The sequence below is a fragment of the Sturnus vulgaris genome, chromosome 8, assembly GCF_052056855.1.
Source record: "Sturnus vulgaris isolate bStuVul1 chromosome 8, bStuVul1.hap1, whole genome shotgun sequence".
Lineage (NCBI taxonomy): Eukaryota > Metazoa > Chordata > Aves > Passeriformes > Sturnidae > Sturnus > Sturnus vulgaris.
The window spans coordinates 23,073,460-23,100,673 of NC_142250.1; the positions used below are offsets into that span (position 1 = coordinate 23,073,460).

The window sequence follows — 27,214 nt, forward strand, 5'->3', positions numbered from 1 at the left end:
GAGCTCTGCCTGCATCACCCAGCTACCGGCACCGAACGTATTCCTCAACATCTGCGAGCCCGCAGCACAGTGTGATGCCTGCAGCCTCTCTGCATCTGACTGGAAAAGACTGAGGGACTCTAGAAAAAAAGGGAGAAAACTTCTAGAGTTCTACACCACCTTCAGTGACAAACTCTTGAAAAAACTGAAGAAGAGTGATTTGGTTATTAAGATGTCAGACTGGTAATTCGATAGTTTGGATCGAGTTAGCTTTGCAAGGTATTACTTATCTAACCGTGGGCAGGTCATTTAATCTCTCTGAGGCTCCATTTGCCATCACTGCAATGAGAATAATAATACTTATTTTCTGCTGTCTATATAGTCAGGCATTCAGAGTACTGATTGTCTTACGCTTTTTTTTTTCTAGTGGAACTCTGAGCTCCGCTAAACCTTGAGTTGGTGTAACGTGCTGGGCATTGCTGCACTCACTGCTCAGCCCTGCTCTGCTGTGTATGCTTCTGCTCTGCTTCCAAAGGAGAATCAAACGACTGCCGGGAAGGTGCCTTTCCAGTGTTCTTATTCACACTTAGCCATTACCAGATGTCAAAGTTTATGAAGCAACAGCCTAATGTAGCAAGTGAGCAGTCGACTAGATCCAAATTACCACTTGGTGGTTGCAAAATAAATGGTCAGAAACAAACCAACTGCAAAAGTCAGGAGACTTCCCAGCCATAGATTTTGTTGTGCGAGTAACAAAGACCAGTGGGTGCTCCAATGTCTGTGGGTGTAGGCAGTGAAGTTCATATTGTTTCACTGGTTTGAGTCACATCCCTGGGAAAACCCTCTTTTGGGAGGTCTTTTAGGTGAATGAGCTGTATCTTCCTGAGGCTTTATTAGATACTTCTCACCTCTTCTCCAGTGGAAAGAAGTAAAGAGGAAGTGAGGGGGCCATTGCACAAAGCAAAAAGATGGCTGTAGCTGCAGGAGAGAGTTGGCTGACCAAAGCTCTTTTTTGACTTTCCCTTTTTCTGGAGAAATTGTTCCATACAATATAGGCCACCCTCCTGGTCTGTCTTGCTGCTTCCAACAGTGAGTGATGCAACTTGTCTTTTCTGCATGGCTGAGGGGTTGCTGCTGCTTTCCAGCAATCAATGTCATCATGGAATGAGTTTTGTTTTCCATGGAAACTTTGAAATTGGTTAATTCCTTCTGTGAAATAATCAACTCTTCCTTAAATTTTTTCAGATCATAATGCTCAAGGGACTTCTTTTTGCAAGCATCTACACTTTCCCCCTTGCTAAATTATAAGAACAGCTCAACGTTTTCTTTCTTGAAAGCCTCACTCTTTCCCCATGCTACCTTTTCATCTTCCTACAGCTACCCTTATAGTCAGGCTGTTGCAGGTTGTTACTCACAGACGACAGTGGTGATGAAGGTGGCTGGGTTGTTTTTTTTTTTTTTTTTTTTTTTTCTGCCATCCTGTTGTTGCATCCTGTAGATAGAAAGTAACCAAAGAGCAGGAAGCAGTTTCATAGCAACCATGCTATTCTGCTGTCTCTTTTCTGAAGATTATGCAAAAGGAAAGTAGCAGAAAAATTCCAGGCACAGCCCTATGTAATGGCTTTGCTATTCTCTTGGAGTGTTCCTTGGGCATTTCTCTGCTTTTAATCTCCATTTATCCCGCCATATAAACCAGTCTTCTAACTCTCCCACCTTTATCAGACCCTTGGAAAACCCCAACAGCATTACTGTCCATTTCCCCTGAACCTCTTCTGGGCCTGGTGGTTTTCAATTGTTTCAGCTATTTTTAAACCAAGGGACATGATTACCCTCACTTAGGTGGCAGCAATGTGGGTATCACAGCCAGCAGTTTCAGAGAGCTGTTGTAAATCCATTCTTGGCAGCATATCAAAATGAAATGGGCGTTAGAGATGCCAAAATAACCTGTTCTACTGCCCAACAGGTTTGGAGTCTTCATTATCATGCACTGAATTTGTTACCTGCATTGCTGAACACACAATTCATGCAAGCTTTTACTTGCATGAGTCAGATTCTACACTCTTGGAAGCATCTGCAGAATTATGTTCTGTATCAGTTACAAACTCACAAGATGCGATTTCTCATTGCTGCTGTGAAGGAAAAACATGTAGGCATTTCTGAGGGCTTTGAATTTTATTTACTTTCATATTTAATGTTATAGTCTTGTAATTTTTTCAGGCAGCGTGCCCAGACTAATTTTTTTTTTAAATTTCCTTGTTACAGAATACTGCATAGAGGTTATTTTCCCCCCAGTGATCTCTGAACTTTTAAATGCTGAAGTCACTGCTCACAAGAACTGACTATTTTATACTGATCTTCTATCTTTAATGCTTCTGCTGCTCTCCTCTGGGTACACAGACCTCTTAGAGGGATTAGGGAATCCTTAATGAATGTAAGTTTTTACCCTAGCTCTCATTTATTTATTTATTTATTTAAATGGTTCACTTATTTTTCCTGTACATTCAAGTGCTTCTAGTGGCTTTTTTATTTTTATCTGTTCATTTATATGTCTATTATACTATAAAACAAATGTATGCCTGATGTTAGATTGCATTATGATTTACTGGTTTTCCTTTTCACAAAACCGAGAGAATTTAGAGGAGGAACATAATTTCATGTTCATTTTTGTCCAGTATACAAAAGTAGACTGGGAGTTAAAACTAGGCCCAGTGACCATGGCACTAAAATCTATATGTAAATGTTTATTTCCAGTAAAATAAATCGGTCACTGTCTAAAACATTCTGAAAATAATTAATATTCAGGCTTCATGCATAGACACACCTTCTTTCACTGCTTTTAATCCATGGTTAATACTTCTTCCCTGGAGGGTTTCACCCCCAGAATTGAAGTGTCAAATTGCATTGACACAAATGATTGCCAGTGGACGAGTCATGGTTCAGCCACATAGACAGTAACCCCAGAGGGAGCAAGGGATTGATCAAATACCTCAAATCAACTTTTGCAAGAGGAGATCTAACTACATTCCTGAGAGACTTGTTTGCACTGTAAAATCTCACCCTACTTTTTAAATTTAGATTTTGGACATATTCACAAGTTACTTTTCTATTTTGTTATTTGCTGGGAAGCTATGCCCAGTCACAGACAAGGATATCATTATGTGGGATATTTATAGATACATGCTTGAGAAGGGGCTTTGAAGAGTTATAGTACATTTAATTTTCCATTTGTTTGTCATTTATTTAGATTATATAGTTATGAAATGCCTTAAATCTGTATTAGCAAACTTTCAAGGGAAATGAAAAAACTCTGCAGCCTGAAGTTTGCCTTTTCTCTTACACAAAGGTAATGAAGTCAATACAAATATATTTTCCATAGAGGAAACTACATTGACTTTCCCCCTGACCCTTTATTCACATTGTTTCTAGTGATCTGTACTATTTTTTCCATCTGATGCCTGCAGACCCCCCAACTTTACTTAGGTTCCCAGATCAGCTTTTTTCCTTCTTTCTTCTTCCCCCGCCTTTCCCGCCCACCCCCACCCCCCTTTTTAACAGTTATGCTGAAAACAGTATTCAAAACTTGAAAGTGAAATCATTATATTGGGGGTAAAAATGGAAGAAGTAAACGATAGTTCGGTTGAGAAACTCCAGAGGCTTGGGTATCTGGATGACAAAGTCACCAGAATAAGAAGATAATGTTAGTTGTAATTAAAAAGTCTCTTTTCCAGGTTTGAGGGCTGATTTAATATCAGGGGACAACATCCAATTTTCATAGGTCCTAAAAGCAGCTGTGAACACATCCCCAAGGAGTAACACATGTGCTCCCTTGTCCAATTATAACACAGGAAGAGGGTGCTAGGTGTGAATGACACCAAACTGGCTTTGATCTGTCCAAGAGCTACACTTTTGAAGCAAAAATTCCGACTAAGTCAGTTTTATTGTTTTGTGAAACAGAACACGGCTCCTGTGAAAACGTGAGAATTTTTGTGGCTTATATGACATGATTGGGTGCATTGGGAAGGTAGAGTGGATCAGCTGGAAAGACACCACAGCAATGGCTTCAGGAGTGTGTCACCAGGAGGGATAATCCATGATTTGATGGTCAACACAGACCTGCCTGTGGAAGAAGTGATGCAAAGAGACCAGACCCCGTGTCACCAGCCAGTGGGAAGAGGAATTGTCCACCTCCCGCGGTGACGGGACACATGTGGCGTGTGCCACAAAGCCCTTTCGCTGTGTGCAGGCTGCCCTGCTGCTCTGCTGCGGGCAGCAGCTGCACTCGGGGCTGGAGCTGCCCCGGTCCCCGCTGCAACACGGTCCGAGAGGGAGAGAAACTGCTGGCATTGCAGAAAGGGGCCAACCCAAGGCTAAAATAGCAACAGAGTAACAAGAGGGACTACCAGACAAAAGGTGCGAAGAGGGAGTGCCGGGGACTCCCTGTGGGTGTAAATTTTCAAGGAGAGCAGCAGGGATGTGCAGAGTGAGACTGAAATTCTCAAATGAGGATGTAGTCAGCAAAATGGAAGCCAGTGGGGAAGGAGTAAAACAGGACTGGTTGCTTATTTAAAGCGCATATGGCGAAGGGATATGAAGTAAAGCAGACGAGGCTGTGGCAGGGTCCCTCTTGAGCAGCCCCATTCCTGATCTCTGTAGCCCGGAGCAGGACAGACCACACATCCCAATAGATTTGCTTTTTTCCTGCCTCTATTCACTGCAGTTTAGTTAGACTTTTGAAAAGATAAATTTGAACTTTTTCATAGGTCTCTTAATTAATAATGATCTTCACAATATCTCTTTGAGGTAAGTGTTGTCTTCCCTGTATAGAAGTGGATCTAGGTCATGAGGACAACCAAATTGAAATTCGTGTTGGATTTAAGAAAACTAGAAGGTAACCCTTCAGAGAATTCATCATGATAGTTCACTGTGCATATTAACAGTGTTCTCCACTGGCATGGACGGCAGATTGAACTGCTGTGTACTTCTGCTCACTGGGATCGTAAGTAGCTTTTTATTCAGAAAAGGAGACACTGAAATTCTAGAGGTAACATGATGCTTCAGTGGCCTGAAGTAGTCAGCATACTAGGGGACTTCTAGAAAAGGCAGACACAAAACCGTGCTCTCCAGCATGCCATGCAGCTGCATCTACTGTGCAAAGCTGTTGTTACTATTGCAGTAATCCTGTCCTGTCCACTTTGTGTCTCTTGGCTGACAGACAGCATCCTTCACTATGCAGCCCTATGAAATAGCAAGTTGTTCTCTGAAACTGGAGCAAGAGCTGCATATGCACAGTGAAGCTAAATTAAGGGGTTCAGGGACAGCTTAGCTGCTCTTTTCACTTCAAGGCATATAAATAAGCTGATAGTAGGACAAAATAACACATTAACCACCACAAGCATAAAACCCTGACCAAGCATTTCTGCCGTTCCATCCAAGGAACGAATCTGATCATACCTATGTCAGCAATCCAGTATCCAATTAGCACTAACAAGCAGTTGGTCCAAATGTTGCTATTATCAACTACTGTTTAAACTCCCACTTTTTAAAATTAAAATATCTCTTCTAATAAACAGATTTTTGTTGAGATGGGTGAAATAAAATGTTTAAAAGCCTTAGTTCTGTTATTCTTTAAGTTTTTTTACTTAGTTTTAATATTAACTAAGTAATTTTATAAACATAATTTCCCAGCTTTATTAAAAATCCGGTAGATGAATGATTCTATCGAATTGCAACATATTGACTCAGTTATGTCATCAGTTTGTAGTGTCAGTCTCACATACAAACTCTTCCCTGTATCTCAGACTTGCCCCCAGTTTGTTCACTCTACTCCCTCCAGCTGTCTCTCCACCCTCAGGCTCCTAATCAGTAAGTTTACCTCTGTTTCACACATTCCTCAATGGAGATTTCTTGTCTCAGTAGCTTTGCCCAAGTAATTTGTCAGCCACAATGCCCCATCACACAAAGCTCTTTTGTACCCATGGCTCGTGGTTCCCCTCCTGCATTCCTCAACAATCACCAGCCTTCGTTTGTCTCTGCCACTAGTAGCTCCTAACAAAATCCAAGGGGCTTTTGACAATTCTTTCTCTTCTTTTGCATCTTTCTCAACTCACCCTTGATCCTGAATCTGCTTCTAGTTTGATACCTATTTCACAAAAAAATTCACACAATCTTTATTTTCATTTAACGTTCATTTTACAAAGTTAAACAAAATGCCAAATTGTGGTATCAGTGTAAGAGGGAATTATTATAATTCATTATGAACAAAATTAGAGTTGGAATTTGAAGGCTTTTTGCTATCCATGGAGTGAAATTCTGTAAGATCATTTGAGAAAGAAGTGAAAAGAGGTAAGCTCAACTATTTTCATCTGTAGCTGCAAGGAAGTTTAATTCTGCTCAGGAATAACTGTCTTTGAAATTTTAGCTATTAATCTCTAATACAATCCCACTGAGCATATGTAAAAACAGATACTGCATAAACTTATGGATTGTAAATCCTTGTAGGACTATTGACCAGGAAGGCAACAGGATTATCCTTGAACTTTTTTTTTGCTTTGTTCAAACTCATAAAATCACTGAATTGGTGAGGTTGGAAGGCAGCCCTGAAGATCATCTAGTCCAAAGTCTCTGTTAAGCTGAAGTTCTTGAGAATCCTGTCTGCCTATTTCTCCAGCCTGTCCAGGTGTCTCTGAATGGCAGCACAACCAACTGGTTCTACCACTCTTCCCAAGTATGGCTGGCAAACTTGCTGAGGGTTTGGGGAATTCTGCCCCATCATCAAAGCCTTTAATGAGGAGGTTACACAATAGTGGACCCTATATTGTACCCCTGAGGATTATGTGGGACTCTTATCATTTTATTGCCAAAGTGACAAAGCCTTTCTTCACCATTCACTTTGTTTTTGCTTTTTTTTTTGTTCCTTTCACTTATTTTCTCTTTTTTTCCCCCTAAATTTAATAATAGAACAAAGATCAACAGAAGAAAATTTAGGCTCAGGTCAGGAAAATAATCTTGTTGCATGAAAGGACTTTGGGATACACCTGGCAAGAGGAGTTTCCTGGATTATATAAAGTCACTGGCATAGGATCATTGGCAGGTGCGTTTGGGGTAAATGTGGCCAAAATGGTGCTTCACCAAAGGGATAATGAACTCTTGGACTTGTCTTTTCCGGTTGTGTAGAACTGATCTCATATTAAAGGACTGCACATAGTTCACCATGGATGCAGCTAAGAGTCTGGGTCTAAATCTAATCTTTCTAATCAGTTAATCTGATAAATATCCTTTCTGGAAGTGCAGGAGAGTGCTGGTTGCAAGGGAAGAATTGGAATTGTTTTAAAGCCTAATTGCCTCATGCTCACTATTATTTTAATGTATGATACAGCCAAGAGTGAGCCAGGATATGTAGTTAATAGGCCACCTCTTAATATTAGTTTATCCCTACCAGGAAAGGGAAAGAAGGTTATTAATCCTTGGCTGTATTTATGTGTATAGTAGTCCACAATAATAATGCAAGCCTTCTCACCATTATTCTAACAATGCTAATTGGGAAGAGTTCAGCAGACATGTCTGGTATTCTCTGAGGTCCAGCTGGTGTCCAATTTCCAGCAGAGTTTGCTGAGAAACATGAAGGTCAAGTAACTTCCCCAAGGTTACACCATAAATGGCTCAGCTGGGATTAGGAACCAGATTGGCCTTGCTCCTAATCTTTTGCCTAATTAATCACTGTAGTCTCTTTCTGCAAATACTGAAGAGGTTCATCTTTGTAGTTTCACCAACAAAACGTTGTGGACAAACTCACTTAATTTGGGGAAATAGATTTCATGAGGAGGGAAATAATGAAATACCATTAGCAAAGCCAACTCATAACTGAAAGGGAAAACAATTAGGACTGGATTTTGTTTCTGGGAGATATTATTGTAATGGCTGTTGTACTTCTCTTCTTGATCTCTTATATTTCAAAACTCTGCACACCCGGCCACTTTCCCTTATCAGCCGTCAGGATGTATGCTATTGAAAGCATGATATTTGCTGAAATTTTTGGACTCTGCATTTATTTATCTTTTTTGTGACTCAAGGAAATTGGCTGACTGGAAATGCAGAAACAGTGACAAGGTGGTTGTCACATGGTTTATTTGTCCTTTTATAAAACTCTCTGTGATGCAAACACTGGAGCATTTTGGATACAAAACTGTTACAATGCAGTTCTACTCATCTTTTGTGTGGGATGGAGCACCCTGAGAGGAAAATCAGCAGCCACAGTTTTTAGGTAGGATGAAGAAACCCCCTGATTTTCTCTAACTGAAACCCATGGTCAGTATTATGGAGCACGAAACAGTTTACAGTGCCAGCTGGTTTTAATTAAAGGCTTAGTTTCTCCACCACAAAGACACTTCATTACAAACCAATGAACATGTTCACACCAGCAGTCTGCCTTTTTCTGTAAACAGGAATGGGTACAATGTATATGTCTGGAGAACTGCTTGGAAAGCCTTGTGGGGAACAAGAACTAAAATAATAGCCAACAGGTGGATTAAAGAGCCAGAAAAACAAAAATGGCTTTTTTTAGCCTGTTGCTAAACTACCTCATCACAGTGTAACTGATCTTCTGCCATTAGGCAGTGAAATCCAAAGCCACGGAGCACAATTAAAAGGCAACCTGACACCTGCAGTCTCCAATACACCTTTTGAAATAGGTAGAAAGAGAATATGCAGCTCATCAAGGGGCTGAGGATGGTATATTGGTGAAGGAAAATCCATGGGAGGTTCCTACTTCTAATTTAGTCCAGTACTATATAGCCTGGAGTCTTATATAAAGGGAGTTCAATCTCTATCTCCACCCTTCAAAAATTACTACTTGATATTAGTAATCCCAGCAAAAGTGTCAAAGATGAATTAATATGGAAGGGGGACTTATTTGCAGTGCAATTACAGATGATTAAATGCAATCACATAGTTGTGGGGCTATGCAGAGAAACTGTCTGGTGCTGCTGCCTTTGTCAGACCTGGAGTGCAGCAGAGGGTCTGCTAGCCCAAGATTCAAGATGCAAGATGACACAAAATTTAAGAATTGAAAACTATATTAAACAAACAGATTGCTAGATTTTAGTCTAAGAATAATAATTAAAAATCAATTTGAAACCTTGTAGGAACCCAATGAAACAAATGAAAATTGGATAAACTGGGAAGATTTCTGCCAATATCTAACTTGACACTATGATGAGTTTTCAAAGCAATTTCTAGAAGATCCAGATGAAATTCAACATGTGATGTAACAAAGGTACAAAAAAGTACAAAAGTATGTGAGGAAAAGAAAGGAATTTAGTTTCCCATTATATTCAAAGTTGGTATGTATTTTATTAGGAGAGGTTTATCAGCAGTGACTGGAATGGAAGTTATTATTCAAGGAGCAGAGGATAAAAAAATCCTGTCCTATTATTCATGGAGATACTTCTGCAATTTCCACACAATTCAACAGGAAGCAAACATTCATGCCTGAATGCTGTTTACTTCTCCCATTTTAATTTGGTATGAAATGTATGTGTGTATCTCTGGTGAAAATGCAGAAAGTCCTGTCAATACTCATGAGAAAAATATGTTGTATGAGAAATGTCACATGTTCTTGAAAAAGAAACTCAAGAATTTCCTAACTGGTATCAAAGAATGTACAAAACCATTGGTCTGTTGAGAAAAACAAATTGATCTTATAATAACTAATTCTTTAGGAGTGCACACCTTCACTCCAACTGATGGATACACTGAAGCAGAGAGGGTAAACAGCCTGACCTGAAGTGTGCAGGTGTGGACATGTACATCTAGATGGTCAAAACTCATGAGAGGGCTCTACTGACAGATACTCATAACTATTAGAAATGCAAAAATGGACAGAAATTATAGTGTTATAAAATATATAATGCCATCTCTTCTGTTATGGCATAGAACAACTTGTTGGTTTAAACATTTCTGTTTATCTGCACCTTCCAAAAGGGAAATGAGTACCCGCCTTGCTAAAGAACACCAGCCCAGTATCCAGGATGTATTTTGCAATGTTGCATCAGGACAGTATGTGCAATGGTGTGTGGTTTCTAGTTTGTTTGCTACCAAGAGTAAAATCTTCCCCATTTTGAGAAAGGCTTGAGGTTAATCTCACTTTCTTAGAATTTATGTGCATTAACCTTATTGCTCTTTGCTTTGATTCAAACTTTCCTTAGTTTGCCAGTCTCTCTTGTCTCATCTGGGCAATCATGATCCAGCTCCCTGCTCACACGTTACTTGACTGCCAATAAAAAGTGTTGGGGTCATGACTATCTGAGGATGAGGAAGATGCTCGTGCAACTCTAGACACCCTGCTTGCTCAGCTATCACTGAAAATTGTGAAGTCAAGATATCTCCCCACACTCAGCTCAGGCACCTCTTTATTAGTCACCTGGCTAAAATTAGTTTTCTAAAGAATAATGGCCTCACCTCTGAGAGGCTGGTATAGCCTGTCTCAGTGTACGTGAAATAGGGCCAGATGCTCTGGGAAGCTTAATACATTTTAGTTGTAATGGTGCTCTAGAATCTTACTCTTGAGTGTTACTTCTTGTCTAAAATCCTGATCCAATTTCCTGCTTTCTAGATCTTGTCCTAGTTTCTCCTACTGAGTGCTAGATCCTAATCTGCCCTTCATCTGTTCAGCTTTGGTTCCTAGATCTTGCCTCTTTCTTTTCCAGCTCCAGTTTCTGCTTTAAATTAGCTTGCCTGAAATTGTTTCAGCGTGGACTGCTCATAATGCTGAAGACACTTGCAAACATTGAGACTAAAATTATCATGAGCCAAAAGGGATCTTCACTTAACCATGCAAACTTTAGTTTTCATGAGGTTAAAACATTTTCCAAGGACAGTGACAGTGATTAGACAGTGATAGCCTAATCAAGAAATAAGATCTGTAGAAATTCTAGTTCAAGCTACTCATGAAGGTGAATCACATCTTTCAGCAGATTATCAGTAATTGATTTACATGTCGTAGAACCATAAGTACAGTGATAAACTTAAATTTTTTTTGTTTACATATTTCTAAGAATGCTTCTTCCTTGTGCTGTTTGGCAACACCTCCCCATTCGCAAATTACAACAATAAAAAAGCCTCTCACCCATTTCACATATTGTGAAGGCAAAGAGATGCTTTCTCCACAAGTTTCCAAAGAAGATTCAGTAAGTTCCTAAGAATGTTTTCTCACTTGTACAACAGACCCCTTGTATGCAATTGATCAGAAATTGTACTTGGAAAAGCTATGCTGAGACTAAGAGTACGAATAAGGATATTCAATATAACTGGGCCTCTTAACTGGATGTGTCCATCTGGTGGCTGTATTAAAATAATTAACAGAGGGAACTGAGGTACAGGGTCTATTTAGCAGAGCATCATTTGGCCAACAGCAGATTCCAACAGAGCTGTAGAAGATGATGGCAAATGCCACTATTTCCCAAGCTGGCTTGAGAAACTTACTGTCATCAAATTTTGGCACGGTTTTATTTCACCCTTCTTACTGCAGAAAGATAAATTAATTTAAATTCTCGTTAGATTGAATGCTGTTTTTGTTGTTGTTTTTGTTCAAACTTCTATTACTGAAGTTTTAACAATTATAGTTCAGATAGCTCCAAGACTGATTTGTGCCATAAAATCCACAAAGAAAATGAAATTGTTGACTTCCTTCATTGTTGCAATATTGCTTTAGATGTGCAGGTGAAGACATGAAAAGAGTTCATAGATGTTCTGATATTAATAATGACACCTTTAGCTGTCAACATTAAGGCTGTTATTTTATAAGATAATATATCTAGAAAAGGAAGCCTTAACATTATGTTTCCCGCTGTTCTGCCCTAAACAAAAGTAGGCTATTTATCATAAGAAATACAGAATCAAAATTACAGTGACATATGTCACTGACAGTGACATATAGGCAACCATGCATTCCTAAATAGTTCATCATCAAAACTAATAATGTAGTGTATTAGGAACTGCTTGAAAAGGGAGTTTTCTTATTTCACTGTGTACTGATGTTTCATCTTAGAAATATGGAGCTTCTCTTACAGCCCAACAGCTGATTTATATGAGCATTGTTTGAAGTACACTGTACTTTGTGAAAGAAATGAGCTCTGCCTAACCAATGTATTATTTATTTAAGTGACAAGCACAGTTTGGAGAGTTTGCAAATCAGTATAAAACACTAGACTTGAAGAATGAACTCAAAGGCCTCACCAAAAAGGCTTTTATGTAAGAATTCACCAGTAAAATGTTTAATACAGAAAGTCAAGTTAGCATCTTTCAAGACTGAAGTGGCACAGAACAGAAAAGAATGGATGTATTTTCTTTGAACCCTCCATTTGTACTGTGCTATTTACCTGTAAGAGTACACTTTCTATTTATAGTCATTACAAGAATTTGAAACAACCACCTAGCAGTAAGATTACTTGACTCAGGCATTGTTATTATCACAACAGATATTTTCTAACTCCTGTGAACCTGATATTCTTAAAAAAAATTAGAATCTTAATTCTGTCTTGCTTATCATTCAAAGACTGTCCTGTTGGGCAGTCTGCCTACAAGGCTAAGTAAGACCTGTCCATTCCTAAACATAATTTTCCTACATCTGAGTATGTTTAGCCCCAAGTTCCTTCCTCCATGAATTTCCAGCCTCTGCTACCTGTAATATTGCCCACCCAGTTCTACCATGGAAGACAGGCATATTTTTTTTGTACACTTTTCATGAACATTTCAGAACTTGTTGTCTTCTGGAGAAACATGATCATTGCAGCTGTTCTGGCAACACTGAGTAGCAGCTCTAGCTGCCAAGCAGTACGTAAAAATATGGTTTATAATCTCATTACATACAAGCCAGGAAAGAAATAGAAATTAATTATATTTTGTAAAGTATATATTTAATATATTTATAAATAATGACATAGAAAAGTGTATGAGATTAAGTTTTATTTACGGTCACTGAAAGCCACAAAGTGATTCAGAATTTTATTTGCTATAATTATGGAATGATTTAGTCCACATCATAAGAAAACTATCAGAAACAGCAACTCTTCCAGAAAACCTGTACAGTCAATAGATGAGCACTCAGAATTTCAAACCACTGGAGAAAAACCAAAATGAATTTGCATCTTTAAGAGCAGACTTGTGGAGATTTCTGCATTCCAACTCTTCCTTATGAAATATGTGTGAAAGACTGTCGAATTGTCTCAGAAGTGTCAGTAGAAAAGATTATTGAACAATATTAACAGTAACAAAGCCAGTATGATCACAGCTAGGAGTTTTAGTGCAATGAAGAATAAGGTAGTTGCATGATTATGTCTGAGATGTAATTTTTTTACTTAAAAGTGATATTTTAAGTGAAAGAATAGAAGAAGGCATATGGAACACCAATTTTTTACAGGATTTATGAGTTGAATGAAAGAGCTGTTTACTATTAATTCTTATGTCCTTACAGAGCAAACAGAAACACTAAAAAAATAATAGAATACATTCATATCTTGATTTATCGTATAGATTTTGTAAACTTAGTTTAAATTCATGTTAGATTGAAAAAAAATGTGAGAGAACAAGATAAAAATTGTCATAGATCAAAAAACTTATTGAAATTTGGCTATCACACATGCCAACTGAATAATTGCAAATGTGAAAATCTAAATGAAAAAATGTTTTCACCTTAAACCAGGTATTTCCACTTTTTTGTAACTCAAATATGGAACATGTTAGCAGCAACACGTTATTATTTCTTACTAAGGAATAAGCTCTTTCCTGTTTGTGACCGAATTCAGTGATTTCAGGTAAATGCATGAACAACTTCACTTTAAAAAGAAGTGGTTTTCCTTGGAAAATTAGTTCATACAATCATTTGGTTTTTCATGACTGCTCGTTAGACTAATGATTTTCATGGATCATTCTTTTCTGTTATTTTTTCTGACTTTAGGGTCAGAACTACGCTGTTTTTCTTTCTTTTTCTTCAGTTGTAGTTAAGTTTCCAGATCCTCTAAAACACTATGGATATGTACAATCCCCCCTTTCTACTTAGAAAAATGTAATGAATTAGAAACCAGAAGAATACTTTGCTTGCTTTTGGCACAGATTGATTCATTTGGGTGTAGTAGAACCATCTATTATATAATTCTTTCCTTGAAGGTATTTTTTAAGGCCAAGGAATCCACCCCAAAATGGCTTCTATTAATGTTCTTCTACAGTGTAGGACGCAAGCAAAATAAGTGATGTCAATTAGAACAAGAAATTAAAAATATGTTCATGTTTAATGTACCATTAGTATACACACACACACTCAAAGACATCAACACTCCTCCTTGTTCTCATATTTAATAATGAGTGAAGTATTAAACTTTGTTGCAACTAGTAAGATGTCACAAGATTTGTGGAGAAGTTTAACTGAATTGCTTGGTTAAATTGTTCTCTAGTTACGTTTCCCAAAGGAAAAAGCTAAAGCTTTCTCCTTTTTGCTTTTGATTTTTGATTAGTTTCCTAAGTGGAGAAAGGAGTTCCATTTCAATGATCTCTTCATTCACAATTCATTTTTACAGTCTATTTCTGCTGTGGGCATTTGCCCATTTCTGGCCATGGAGCAGCTCAATTTCCTACTTCTCACATGCCTTCATCCTCTTTGGGACCTTACTCTGCGTGCTCTTCCATGTGCATTAAAACTCGGCACAAACATGAAGAGCATGCACTGTTGGTGCTGCTTCTGAGCAGAAATTATACCGGGTCTCTAACAAGACAAGCACCTTGTAAGGATTATCAGCTTTGATTTTTGTGTTATTTTGAGCATTAAAACAAATCAACTGATCTAATGCATGTATATTGTCCTGGAAGCTTGAACTGCTGACATCTCCCACAGCCAGCCCTTTATATATTGTTCCTATGTGTCTGTGCAGGTCAGGGAACCCGTGTCTGGAGCGCAGCACAGACATGGCGGGCCAGGCCTTGGCTTATGAGTGTTTTGTGAGGGGCAGCAGCTCTCCGTGCCACTGCCATTGGCGGCCATTGGCCCAAACACGCCCTTGGGCGCAGAGAAGCGCACGGCCACGCAAGGTAAGGCCGGGCCGATCCCATGGCCGTTCCACGTGCTCAAGGCCCACATCCAAGGAGCAGAAAGACGAACGGGAGAACGAGGAGGAGGACGAGGGCAGCCGGACCTGCCGGCACCGCCCCGCCCCCTTCCCCCATTGGGCCTCCTCGGCCGCCGTCCGCCCATCCCTCAGGTGAACGCGTATCCCTCCGCCGCGGCCGCCCCTCGGCCGGGCTCGCACTCGGCAGTCCCCGGATGGAAACTGTGATGGCGGCCGGCAGCGCCTCGTCTGGCGGTGGCGGTACCCGAGGTAACTCCGCCGGGGGGGCGTGGGGCGGGGAGCGGGGAGGCCCCGCGCGGTGCGGGAGGCACGGCCCGGCGAGGCTCGCAGCGGAGCGGAGCGGGCAGGGGGCGCGAGCGGCCGCGGCGGGGCGGGACGGTGCCCCGTGGTGAGGGTGAGACATTAAGTAGTCCGTGGCCGGCGGCCGCGGGAGGCTGGCGGGGCAGCCGGGGCTGGGGGCGGGCGGGAGCGCGGGGAGCACCCGGAGCGGCTGGAGCGGGCAGAAATGGCCTCGTGTGCCGCTGGCGCGGCGGCCGTGGGACCGTATCCCTCCGCCGGGCTACGCGCCGACAGTCGCGGCCGCGCCGGGGCCGTGCGGGCGCCCCAGGCGGGCGGGGGCGGCGCTGCGCGGGGCTCCCGACGAGGAGCCGGGGAGGGACGCGCCTCGCTCGAGGTCGCCAGCGCCCGCTGCTGTGCCCGCGGTCGGACGGAGCTCCCCAGCTGCCACCGTCTCCTCGGCCGCCCCGCGCTTTGTCCCGGCGCTTACCGGCCGCCGCAGCTCCTGGCCGGCTCCGCCGCCCCGCTGCTCCCCCGGCAGCCCCGGGCGGGCGGGGACAGTGTCAGCCCGCAGGTGGGCTGGCGCTGGCCGCGTGTCGCCGCCGCCTTCAGCTGCTGAGTGTGTAAATGGCAGGTTCGCCCTGTGGCACGGGCAGTCTGTGTGTGTGAGCTCTGAGAGTGCTTCGGTGATTTTTAAAATTTTAACTTTATTTTTACTAAAGCATCGTTGTGCTGGGCAGGTTGTATCTGACTGTTCCAGCTCTGTGGGTTTCTTAAGATCTAGTTTTTTAAGTTCCTGCATGTATCCAGGTCTTGGGAGAGATGAAGGCACCACTCTAAATTTGCAGACACATAGAATGGGACTGGACATGGGATACACTAAAGTATAACTTTTTTCATTTATTTAATAAAACTTAAATAAGTTTACATTTTTTCAGAAATCTTGAAGATACTGTTTGCTGGGATACCTATTTTGAATGTAGTTCAAAATGGAACAACTGTAAAAGTTGCCTGATTTAGCAGTGTCTAACTCCTATCTGTAATTTCTCCCTAGATCAAAGTGTATAGCTAAAACTTTCTTTCTGTACTTTCTTTAAACAAAATATGGACATATTGCAGCATTTTTAGGAGAAGAAAATTGTGGCTGAGAGCTTTAAGTGGTTATTTACACTTGTTCTTAGTGATTTGAGGATTTTTTGAGTGAGTTAACTGTGGCACATGCTTATGTATTTTCAATGTTTGTACTTACTATATCTGCATTTAAATCTACTTACTTGTTTCAGATACTGTGAATGTAATAGTCTGCCTCCTTCCTAGGCTTCTGCACAACTTTATAGAAACTTATGATTAGGCCTTTGCCATTAAAATTTTTGGTTGAGAAAAGCGCTTTTGAGTACAGGTTAAAATTCGATGCACAGAGATACCAGTCACTTGCTTCTCTGCTCTTTTTAAGTTACCATGTGTTTATGCTTCCCAGCTATGAATGCCTGAAATCTAGTGACAAAGCTAAGGTAAAATAGGCATTGTTATAATGTGTATATATACAGTATTGGTATTGCATTTGGTGGTGTTCTTTGGGAGAAAAGTTAGTATATATTTCTGTCTTCAATGTATTAAAAAATCCACATAAATGTATGAGGGATTTGTGCTTTCCAGCTTATTCTTTCAGTTATGCTTGTACTTACACCATTTAAAATACCTTTCCTTTTGTTTCCAGAATTTTTTTTAGTATATCTCCTGACTGTGGCCTTTTCTGAGTCTTGCATACTTACCTCTTCTGTGTGTGTGGAAAAAACCCAGCTGTTGAAGAATTGAAGTCAAGTATTTTCTTAAAGTGTAAGTCATGCTTCTTTGAAAATGTACTTTTAAAGATCCCTGGGGTTAAAAAACCCACCTTTCTATTTTGATGGTTGTTTCAAGTAAATATTTTTATTTGTCATGCTGCAGGAGCTTGTTTATAGTTGCATGCTACCCAAAAATAACAAAGTTAAGTTTTAAGTTATTAGGTTAATTAATTAAAGAAGATCTTGGATCGAGACTCTTTGCCAAATGTAAATGTTGCCCAGTTGAGGACCACATTGGCTTGGTATTGAAAGCCTTGTTCTCTGCAGTACTTTTTCCAGTTCTGCTTTCTATAGTTATAATTGTAAACTTACTTCAGGTTTCAGTGTCTGGCAGTGTAACCTTTAATCTGAAGGATGGGCAGCTACCATCAGGATGATGTGTTGTGTCATGCAACCTATAATATTTGTGTTGCACCTATGTATTAAAAAAGTTGTTCAAGCAAACAAATCCAAATAATTTTTAGTTACTTACTCTTCATGTGGAAGTTCAGCTGGCTTCTATTCAAATAAGGGATATACCATTGGCAAAAGAATGCATTTTAATGCAGTACACTTTTGGTGGAAATGGAATGTAAATGCATGAGTTGTTCTCAAGGCTCAAAGTAGGGTAATATCCCATGTATTCATCTTTTGTGTGGAAGATGGGGAATTTGTCATTGAGTTAAAAGATAAGTAAAAATCCCGTAACCTAAGTGTTTCCATTTGGAGAGATTCTGAGGAGGAGAGTATGTCTCTGTGGTTTGTTTTTTTGGGGTGGTTTTTTTTTTTTTCGGATGTCAGTTATATAGTTGAAGTCTTGCAGGTCTCATATCTGGAGAGCACAATTAAGTGAATTAACTTGATATTAGAGTCTGTGTATAGTGTCGAAGTCTGCTATGTTTATTATTTTCAAGAATTGTGCAGGAGTGCTAGTATCTTCTCCAAAGGAATGCATTAAAGCGTGTGCTTAAAAAAAGTGTTTTGCTTTTCTTGCTACATGATACAAGAACATGGACTTGAAAATTTTTCAGTCTCCATTTTCTTTGCCAGGTATTTGCATGTCTAATGCTAGATACTTCCTTCTCCCAGGACCGTGGGAAAATACTTGAAAGACCTTAGGGCTAATGCTTATGATGTCTTGGAGATCTAGAAGCAGCCCTTGCACTTAGTCACAGTGAGGGAGAGGATGTGATCATTCTTTCAGTTTGAGTGTGAATAGATAAGATGGTCTAAAGAGTTGTAAGTCTGTGTTGCTTGAGGGTGAGCGCAAGAGCAGGGGAGAGGGAATCTCTAATCAGATTTCAGCTAACAATTTACTCACTTTTGTTAGGAAGGAAAAAAGTAACTCTGTGACTTGTACTAGGGGAAAAAGTGTTTTAGTAAAAAGTGTTATACTAGTGAAGAAACAGGTCTTCCTTACCAGTGTTGCTTTTTCAGAATTTAAGTTAATTTTGCTGCTGTTCCAATTTTGCTGATTCTGTGTCGACATTCTGTGCAGGATTCTGTTCTTGTTCAAGCATAGACTTGAGCTGCTATAAATTGTTGATGCAGCCTGTTATGGAAGCACTGACATGGAATCTGTAACGAGACAGTGGTGCTGACCATAACCATTTGAACCTTTTAATCCATAGAGGGGTAATGTTGTCAGTCACGCACTGAAAATATTAACATGTACCCAGGAACGTGCCATGGGAAACCTGAGAACTTTTATCTGTTGACTGCTTCAGACATGTGTGGTACTAAAGGTAGGCATGTGAAAAATTCATTGTAAGTCAGTGTCATTGGTTTTTTGGTGTTGGTAAAGGTCATGTCTCCATTAGTGAAGTATATCTTTTGTCAGATTCTGATTTTACTTTCTTTCCTTTTTAAACACAATAGTTACTAATAGAGTAGCACACTTGAGTAATAAAAATATCAAGTTCTGTAGATTTTGACTTGTTTTTAGTACTTCAGTTAGGTTCAGTTAGTGACCCGTGTCACAAAGGAGTGTTTTTATTTGCACGAAATCCCAAATGAGTAATAAACACAGGCTTCACTTAAAAAAGTAGGTCTTTGGATTCTTTTATGCTTACAGGGTGGGAGAAACCCAAAATTTGATGACATGTATCTTTCAGTAGATGTTCTTTAAAACATACTTTTCAAGTTTTATATATATATTTTTGAAAAAAACCCAAACAACAAACCAACAAACCCCCCCAACAGAAACAAAGGTTACAATATAATATTTTTTTTGCCTCATCCTTTTTTTTTCACCCCTCAGGTAATATTATAAAAATTAACAACTTCAAAGATTGGCATATGTTTTTTAGTGAATTGTAATAGGTGTTCTAATTGTATTAATTTTTAAAGTAAGTATTTGCTTTGCTTGTTTTTTAATTTCAGGAGAATGAAATGGGGAAGCTGTAGAGCTTTGAGAATAACTCGGCCCAGTTGTTTCATTTGCTGCCGGAAGTAGAACTAAATCTCAAGAATTCACATAAAGAAAAGGAAAACCGAAAATCATGTCATCTGAACAGAAACACTTTTTTTGTGACACAAAGCAATTCGCTTTCTTGAAACACAATGCTATGAAGAATTTTTCTACAGACATTACTTTGAAAAAAGAACTGGTGAGTGATCCTTTAAGTATGACGATTCAACCAGCAGTTTTAGATATCAATCTCACTTATGGACTGAAAAATGTGAAAATTGAATTGCCCAAGGTGAACATTCCAAATGAACTATTAATGAAACATGAAGTTGATAAGTTTAGAAGACTCTTTCAGTGTAAGCAGCAAACTGCGAGGAAGTCCTTAAGTCTAGAGAAAATAAGCGGAAGCAATCTCAATTGTTCAGAAGGAAGCCACTTGCAAATTAAACCAGAAGTGCAATTTGAAAAAGGGTTGAAAGCTGCAGCAAAGATACTGAATTTCACTTGTACAAAGTGCAAGGATAACATCAGGTACAGCCCGAATGACCTACAGAAACATTTTCAGCTGTTACACTATGGTGAATTGCCTTTGTATCCTTGTGAGATGTGCAGCTTCTCAGCTAATGACTTTCAGTCCTTTAAACAGCACAGACGCATCCATCGTAGCACTTTAGTAAAATGTGAGCTCTGTAATGATGAACAGATATATACTTTGTTGGCTTTGACAAAACACTTCATATCAGAGCATTGTATAAATGGACACTTCCAGTGTGAAAAATGTGGGTTTTCTACCTATGATGTGGGTACGTTTGTTCAGCACATTCACAAACATAAAGAGATTCCCTATAAATGTGGAAAATGCCATCAAGAAAACTTTACAGAAGAGGAGCTCCAAAATCATCTTCTTGTTCATACCAGTATGTTTTCTTTTGGTTGTTCTTATTGCAGTTACAGCACATCACGGAAAGATTATCTTTTAAAACACATCATAGCTTTACACAGAGACCACTTCGTTGCAAAAGAAAAACTGGAAAAGGATAAATATGAAAAAAGAGTAGTAAAGACTCCAGCAGGACTGAAACTTGTGTTAAGAAGGTATAAAATGGGAGCATCAAAAAAACCACTCTGGAGACGGAAGAAGATAAGCAGTGGAAGTGACAGTGCCAGAGAAGAAAATGCACAAGTGCTAAGAAGTGTGAATAAAATTCAGACAAATGCTGAGGAGCTGAACCAGTGTATGAGAGACATGGAAGCAAATGAAGAGAAAGATCAAACTAAATACACAGAAAAGCATCATTTCATGGGTGGAATGCTCTCTGCTAGTAATGCACAATACAATAAGGCAGATGATGGAACAAGTTATGGCCTGGGATTATTGAAAAACGCTGTTCATGGGCCAACAGTATTGATGGTTAAAAACAATAAAATATCTGTTCCAGCAAATTACAGTGCTAAATTTATGGGCTTTAAAATGGTAGATGGAAAGCAACACATTGTTATAAAATTACTACCTACAAATAAGCAAAATGAATATTTGTTGGCTCAGAAAGTTGATCCTGTTAAGGATGGTTCTGCAACTCCTTTGCTACAGACTGCTGATCCCTGTGGCTTGTTTTCAGGTGCTATACCACATGTAACTGATCAGTCAACCTTAAAGAACAATTGTGTTCATCTGTTAAGCTCCCCTCCGTTTTCTTGTGCTGCGCCTCATTCAGGAAGTACAAAAGTGGAAAAACAAAATAACTCCGTATTGTATAGTAGGAGTGTTTCTGAAACTGTAGCACCTTCTAATATAGCTGTAGGAAAATGTCCAAATTATTTGCCAATGAAGCTGGACTCAACTGTACCTCCACATGAAGAGGTAAGAAAACTTAGCACTCAGACTAGTATCTCGTGGGGAAGCTTTTGTCCTTCAAGTCGTCCTCAGGTATTACCACCCGCTATTACCAATACCCTGCATTATGACCCTATGGAAACGCCCTTCTTGCCTGAACTGAAAATGCAAAACGGTGGCCTGAATAATAGTAATGGAACTAATAATCTCTATTATTCAACCTCAGTGGATTCATCTAATGAAGGGTTGTTGTCTTTTCACAACTATTCCAAAATGGACTCTTTAGAAAATCCATGTAGCATTTGGATGTCAACAGATGGCAGATACAAAGAATTTAGCAAAAGAGGTTCTTTTCAAAACAGCAGAAATGAACCTGCGTCTTCACATTCAGAATCAATGAAAGGTTTAAAAGCAGAGAAAGTTGTGTCAGCCCAATCAAATATTAATAATACTTACGAACACATAAACACTAAGAATAACTCTGTGTCTTTTAAAAGCCAGTCTAAATGTGGTGTTGACAGCGAGTGTTGTACAGAGGACAAGCATAATGGTCAACAGTATTTGGACACTAACATAGAGCAAGGCTTTCAGAACGTAGCTGAAAAATTCCAGGAAAATGCCTCTGATTGTGTTAACTCTTTCTTAATGCCTAAAATTACATCTGTTTTCTCATTGCAAAGTGAACAGGCAGCTAATTATTTATCACCTGAGATAAACCAGTTACTGCAAGATGTGTTAAAAGTAAAAACAACTTCTCAGCAAGAATTCCACAGCAAGACAAATAACTGTGTCAAACTTCATTCTGATAAGCTGCTTTCTGGTCCTGAGACTGGGAATGCAGCCTGCGTGCGTTTAAAAAGCTCTGCAACTGCGTGTGGTTTTCAGAGGCCTCCTTCTAATGTACACTTTCCTTTATGTAAGAGAGAGTTGAGCACAAGATGTAGCACAAATGAAGGTACATGTTATGGGAGAGAAAGAGAGACACCCAAAACATCACTTGATTCACAGGATGCGGACAAATTATCCAGAACTCCGGGTACATTGCTAAAAGCTCCTACAGATGAGTTTACACAACAGTTAGTAAAAGATAAAGTACTGTCAGCAGCTCAAAATCCTAGCAGCTTTTCACCAGTTTTGCCTGTTCTTCAGGAACAGAAGAAAGCCCTTTTTGTTCGGTCCCTTCCGTCACGATTTTTTGTTCCTTTCCACCTTTCTAACCAGTCTAGACATCAGGTGGTTTCAGGAACATCTCTTCCGTCAACTGGTTCATCTGATGGGCACGTTACTAAAGGTGTACCTGCATCTTTTGTTTCAAATAAAGGATCTGGAATGATTTTGACTTTCACTGGGGCAGTTGGAACAGTTGCAAATGCCGCTAATGATAGTTCTCAGGTTTTAGGGGGAATTGCATCCAGAGAATTTGGGAAAATAACCATATCAGCTTCAGAAGTGAAGGGTAAAAATGACAGTTTTAGAAATGTAAGAAGTTCCTGTAATGGGGAAGTATGTGGTACAGTGAATGACTCATTGAATAGTACGCCATTCAAAGCGCCTCTTGTAATTGCAAACTCATCAGAGTCATCTGTGAAAGCAACTTCTTCCGTGAAGGTGTTACCAGACCACCAGGATGCTGTCTTTGGTTCTTTGGAGCCAGTAAAACAACAGGAAATTAAACAGGAACAACATGATTATGCACTTTCACCTGATGGACAGCAGGGAGTTTTTCTGAAATGTATGACGCCAAACAAGCCCGTAGTTCATAAACCACTTCTTTTTCAGGATAATGCTCATCAAAATTGTCAACCAAAGAAAACTGGAGCCATGCAACAACAGCTTTTGCTGAAAATTAAGACTCGTACTTCAGATACGCTGTCTGATAACACTCAGTCAGTAAGCAACTTGGTGCCCTCACTACAGGTGGATAACTTGCAGTTCCTTACTCCTGCACTAGCACAGAAACAAACTAATCTTAGTTTTAATGATGCCTTAAACTTACCAGGTGGGTTAATGCCAGCAAATGCCTCTTTGGCAAGCTCTAATCCAGCATGTTGTGTTCCTCCTGTAGACCCTGTTTATTCTGCTAAATCTGCAGGGACGCAGTTGCAAAAATGTTCTGTTGAGAGTACGCAAGTAATAACTGCTACCAAGAGGAATAACTCTGGTTGTCGGAAGTCCACATGGAGCACCCAAAACAGAACTGCAAAAGTAAAACCTAGTTTAAAACAAGCTGCGTCTAAAAGTTCAGGTCGGCAAAGAAAGAAGAATTTCAAACGTAAAAGGAAGGCTAGTTGCTCAGAACCTCCTAGAAAGAAAGCAATGTTGCACAGAAAGTGTAAGGAAAAGAATCAGGCTGAAATCGTTAATGAATCAGGTAGCCTTTACAAACCAAGGGCATCAAAAGCAACTGTGAGGACTTTGAAATTACTCCCTTTTAATTCTAACCAGCTTGTAAAATGCCCTCGGAGAAATCAACCGGTTGTTGTGCTTAATCATCCTGATGCCGATGTTCCAGAAGTTGTAAATGTAATGAAAACTATTGCTAAATTTAAGGGACATGTTCTTAAGGTTTTATTGTCAAAAAGAACTGTTGAAGCTCTTCTGCAGCCAGACTTCTGCAATCCGTCGGTTGTAACTACTGATAATTTTTCTCAAAAAAGATACAGGACAATAAAACCCATTAGCCCTGTAAAAGAAAGATTTGTCTTAAAATTGACACTGAAAAAGACTAGCAAAAACAATTACCAGATTGTGAAAACTACCTCTAATAATACCTTGAAAGCTAAGTTTAGCTGCTGGTTTTGTGGTAGAATATTTGACAATCAAGATAAGTGGGTAGGGCATGGACAGAGGCATCTGATGGAGGCTACTCGAGATTGGAATTCATTAAAGAAATGATTACCAGTGAAGAAAATCAATATCATTCATGAAAGTTAAAAAAAAAAAAATCAGTTGTGTTAGGCTACACAAGTCATTCTGTTTTGTATGTCAGTATTCTAACTGAGGTTGAAAAAGGATGCAAAGTGCTTGTGTTGTAAAAGAAAGAGTGTTTTCCCTATTGCCATCAGATTTGAGAAAGATCAAAGAACTTTGTGGTTTAAATAACTTGTAACTAACTGCAAATACAATTCCATAAAAGTATACATTATTTTTATTACTGCTATTATGTGCTATATTTTTATTCTGTAGAATGACTCTTCAGGGCTTTTGTTCTGTACATACTTTAAATCCCTAAACATGTAAATATTTTTATACTTTTCAGTTACTTGGTATAATTCTTGCACAGAAATGACCCCTCCTCCCAATTTTTCAGTTCTGTGCATGCACTACTAAAACCAACTTTTACAATCTTTTCAAATACACACAGCTGTTATTCTGGGATTTTTGTTATTTTCACTTCTTAGCTCTTGATTTTGTTTTTCAGGGATTGAACACTATTATTAGCAAGTGCCTCAAAGATGTGAAGCAGTTTACATTATGTTGACTGTGTAACCATGGGTCTGTATAGGGCCATTTCCCCCAACAGTTTCATTTAAACAAAGCCATATGTGAATGCTTTAAGCTATATTGCTATGCACATGACACTTGTACTATTTCTGTGCAGTTTGTCTACTTTCTTAGTGAAGTATTTTTCATATAAATTAATAAAACATATTATGATTGTGTTAATACAGTGAGTCAGAATGAAATCGACTGAAAATATGCAGTATATATTCATAATGTATATGGTGTTTAAGAATGGTGAACATTCCTAATCTGTATTGATTTTGTCATTATTAAATTTGCTATAAATTGTGTTTACAGCTTATGACTTTGAGCATTTATAGAAAATATTTCTGTCTTGCTATGTCTTGCCACAAACCCTATAGGAAGGTCAGGATATGGGGAGGTGCAGAGCACCATTTTAGGCTTGTAATTGCATCATAGCTTTATTTCAGGTGGATGTAATTTGTCCCTATAATGACTTAATGTTTTCTACTATTGGTTATTCAGATACACTGCCTTTTGGTGCACCAGGGGTTTGGCAAAACCAAGGCTCGAGTTATTCTTCCCCTATTTTAGCAGCCAGTAGGGTAATGTTCTTAGGAGCCTGCTTACTTTCTACTTTTGGTTTTAGAGATAATGGAGAGACTATGCTTGACAGTTTTTAGTCTTATATGAGGGTATATCTTAACCATAGTGACTGAGGGTACACAGATGAAGGTCCTTATTATCCACAGTAATTATGTCTTGAGGCTTTGTCCTCTGGATTCTTAAAGAACCTCTGCAGGCTGGAAGTTTCAGTCTTAGGTGGGATTGCTCTTACCATATGGCTGGCACCTTTTGTCCAAGTATGAAGGTATAAGCCAGCTTCCCAAAGTATTGACAGAATAATGGTCAAAATGGAACAGTAGGCTTGGAGAGGACTGGGGCATTTAAATCTTGGGGGGTTAGATTGTATGCAAGCCCGGGTAATCTTCTTTTACTGGTTCCTTAAGGTGAAAATGAAGATTGCTATGAAACAGTAAGAAGTCATGGATGTCACAGGCATGTCACCACTAACATGAATTCAACTTTTAAGTAATTTTAACCCTTTTTAAAACCTATTGCTTCCATGATAAGATAATTTTTTATTTTTTGATATGTGTGTTGGCAGGAGGATGCACACTAGCCTTGCAGTTGGTGAGTTATGTGTGGAAGTCAACTGAAGCAGTCAAGGCAGTGTAGTTTGGATGAATTAATATGCAGTTGGTATGTGTTGTGTATCTAAACTGGTCATTTTGTGCTGCACAATGGGCTTGAGCTCTGCTGTTAATTTGGCTAAGAGCTTTGAAGAAGACCAGTGTAGTAAGGAAGCAGGTTGGAAAGAAACAGCATTAGGAAAGGACAAAAATATGTTAAGCTTTTTTGACTAGAAGGATCTATTGTCTGCCTCAGCTTGCTCTTCTGTAAACTGTGAAATTGAACCGTGAATTTTGGACATTGCCTTTGCCTTTGGAAAAAATGTGAAGTTTGTTTCTAAACCTACTTGGTGCAATTTCAGCAAGGATGACCAGTTTTTATTAACAATTACTTAGCATTGAGGTGGAAGTTCTCCTGTAGCATTAGAGGGTTTTCTCTGTATTGATGAATCATGAGAGTGACAACTGTCACTGGAAATTTTTTATAACTCGTTTGTTTTTGTATGAATTGACCTTAAACAGTACTATGAAAACATTGTGAAGCTAGGAAATGTTGAAAGAAGGTTTCCTTATATGATCTTAATTAATTTGGATGCGTCACTTTTCCATGGACATCCATCTCATTCAATGCAGAGAATTACTGCTCCCTCTGGGGGGGGGGGGGGTTTCAATATTTTGTTTCCCCACCCTTAATTAGGTCCTCGTATTATTTAGTGCAGGTTGGTCAAATACTGTTCTAAATATATAATTTTATTCTTAACCTTTTCACAGTACGTTGTTTGAGGTCCGTAGAGTTTGGCATTTCTGCAGACCAGGTTTCAGAAAATCTCAAGTGGGACTTCACTGAAATTAAGATCACAGTTAATTACCATCAGGAGAAAATTTGGTTGAAGTGATCTGACCTGTGTCACAGTCGATGGTGCAGGGACAATATGTTCAGTTCTTCAGTGAGATGTTCAACTACTTTCTTTAACTGTATGAAGCCACCTTTTTACTGGCTGACTCCTGCAATGTTGGTGCATTTCTCAGCATTTTCAGTAAATGGGGAAAGGTATCTTAAAAATATCCTACAAACCACAGTTTTTCATTACACAGCTACAATTTATCCTTGAAGTATTGCA

General features: G+C 39.3%; 1 protein-coding gene across 1 annotated transcript; it reads left to right on the top strand.

Annotated features, from left to right (window-relative positions):
* The first annotated feature begins 15,219 nt into the window (after positions 1-15,219).
* ZNF518A (zinc finger protein 518A) lies at positions 15,220-25,240 on the top strand. Its single transcript, XM_014875340.2, has 3 exons — positions 15,220-15,341; positions 17,086-17,204; positions 19,574-25,240. Exon 3 carries the CDS (start codon positions 19,693-19,695, stop codon positions 24,328-24,330), a length of 4,638 nt encoding a protein of 1,545 aa, XP_014730826.2. The 5' UTR covers positions 15,220-15,341; positions 17,086-17,204; positions 19,574-19,692; the 3' UTR covers positions 24,331-25,240.
* Positions 25,241-27,214: the final 1,974 nt, after the last annotated feature.

Excerpts from the sequence above, each read along its gene's own strand:
- ZNF518A (XM_014875340.2), top strand. The coding sequence starts at position 19,693 with ATGTCATCTGAACAGAAACACTTTTTTTGTGACACAAAGCAATTCGCT.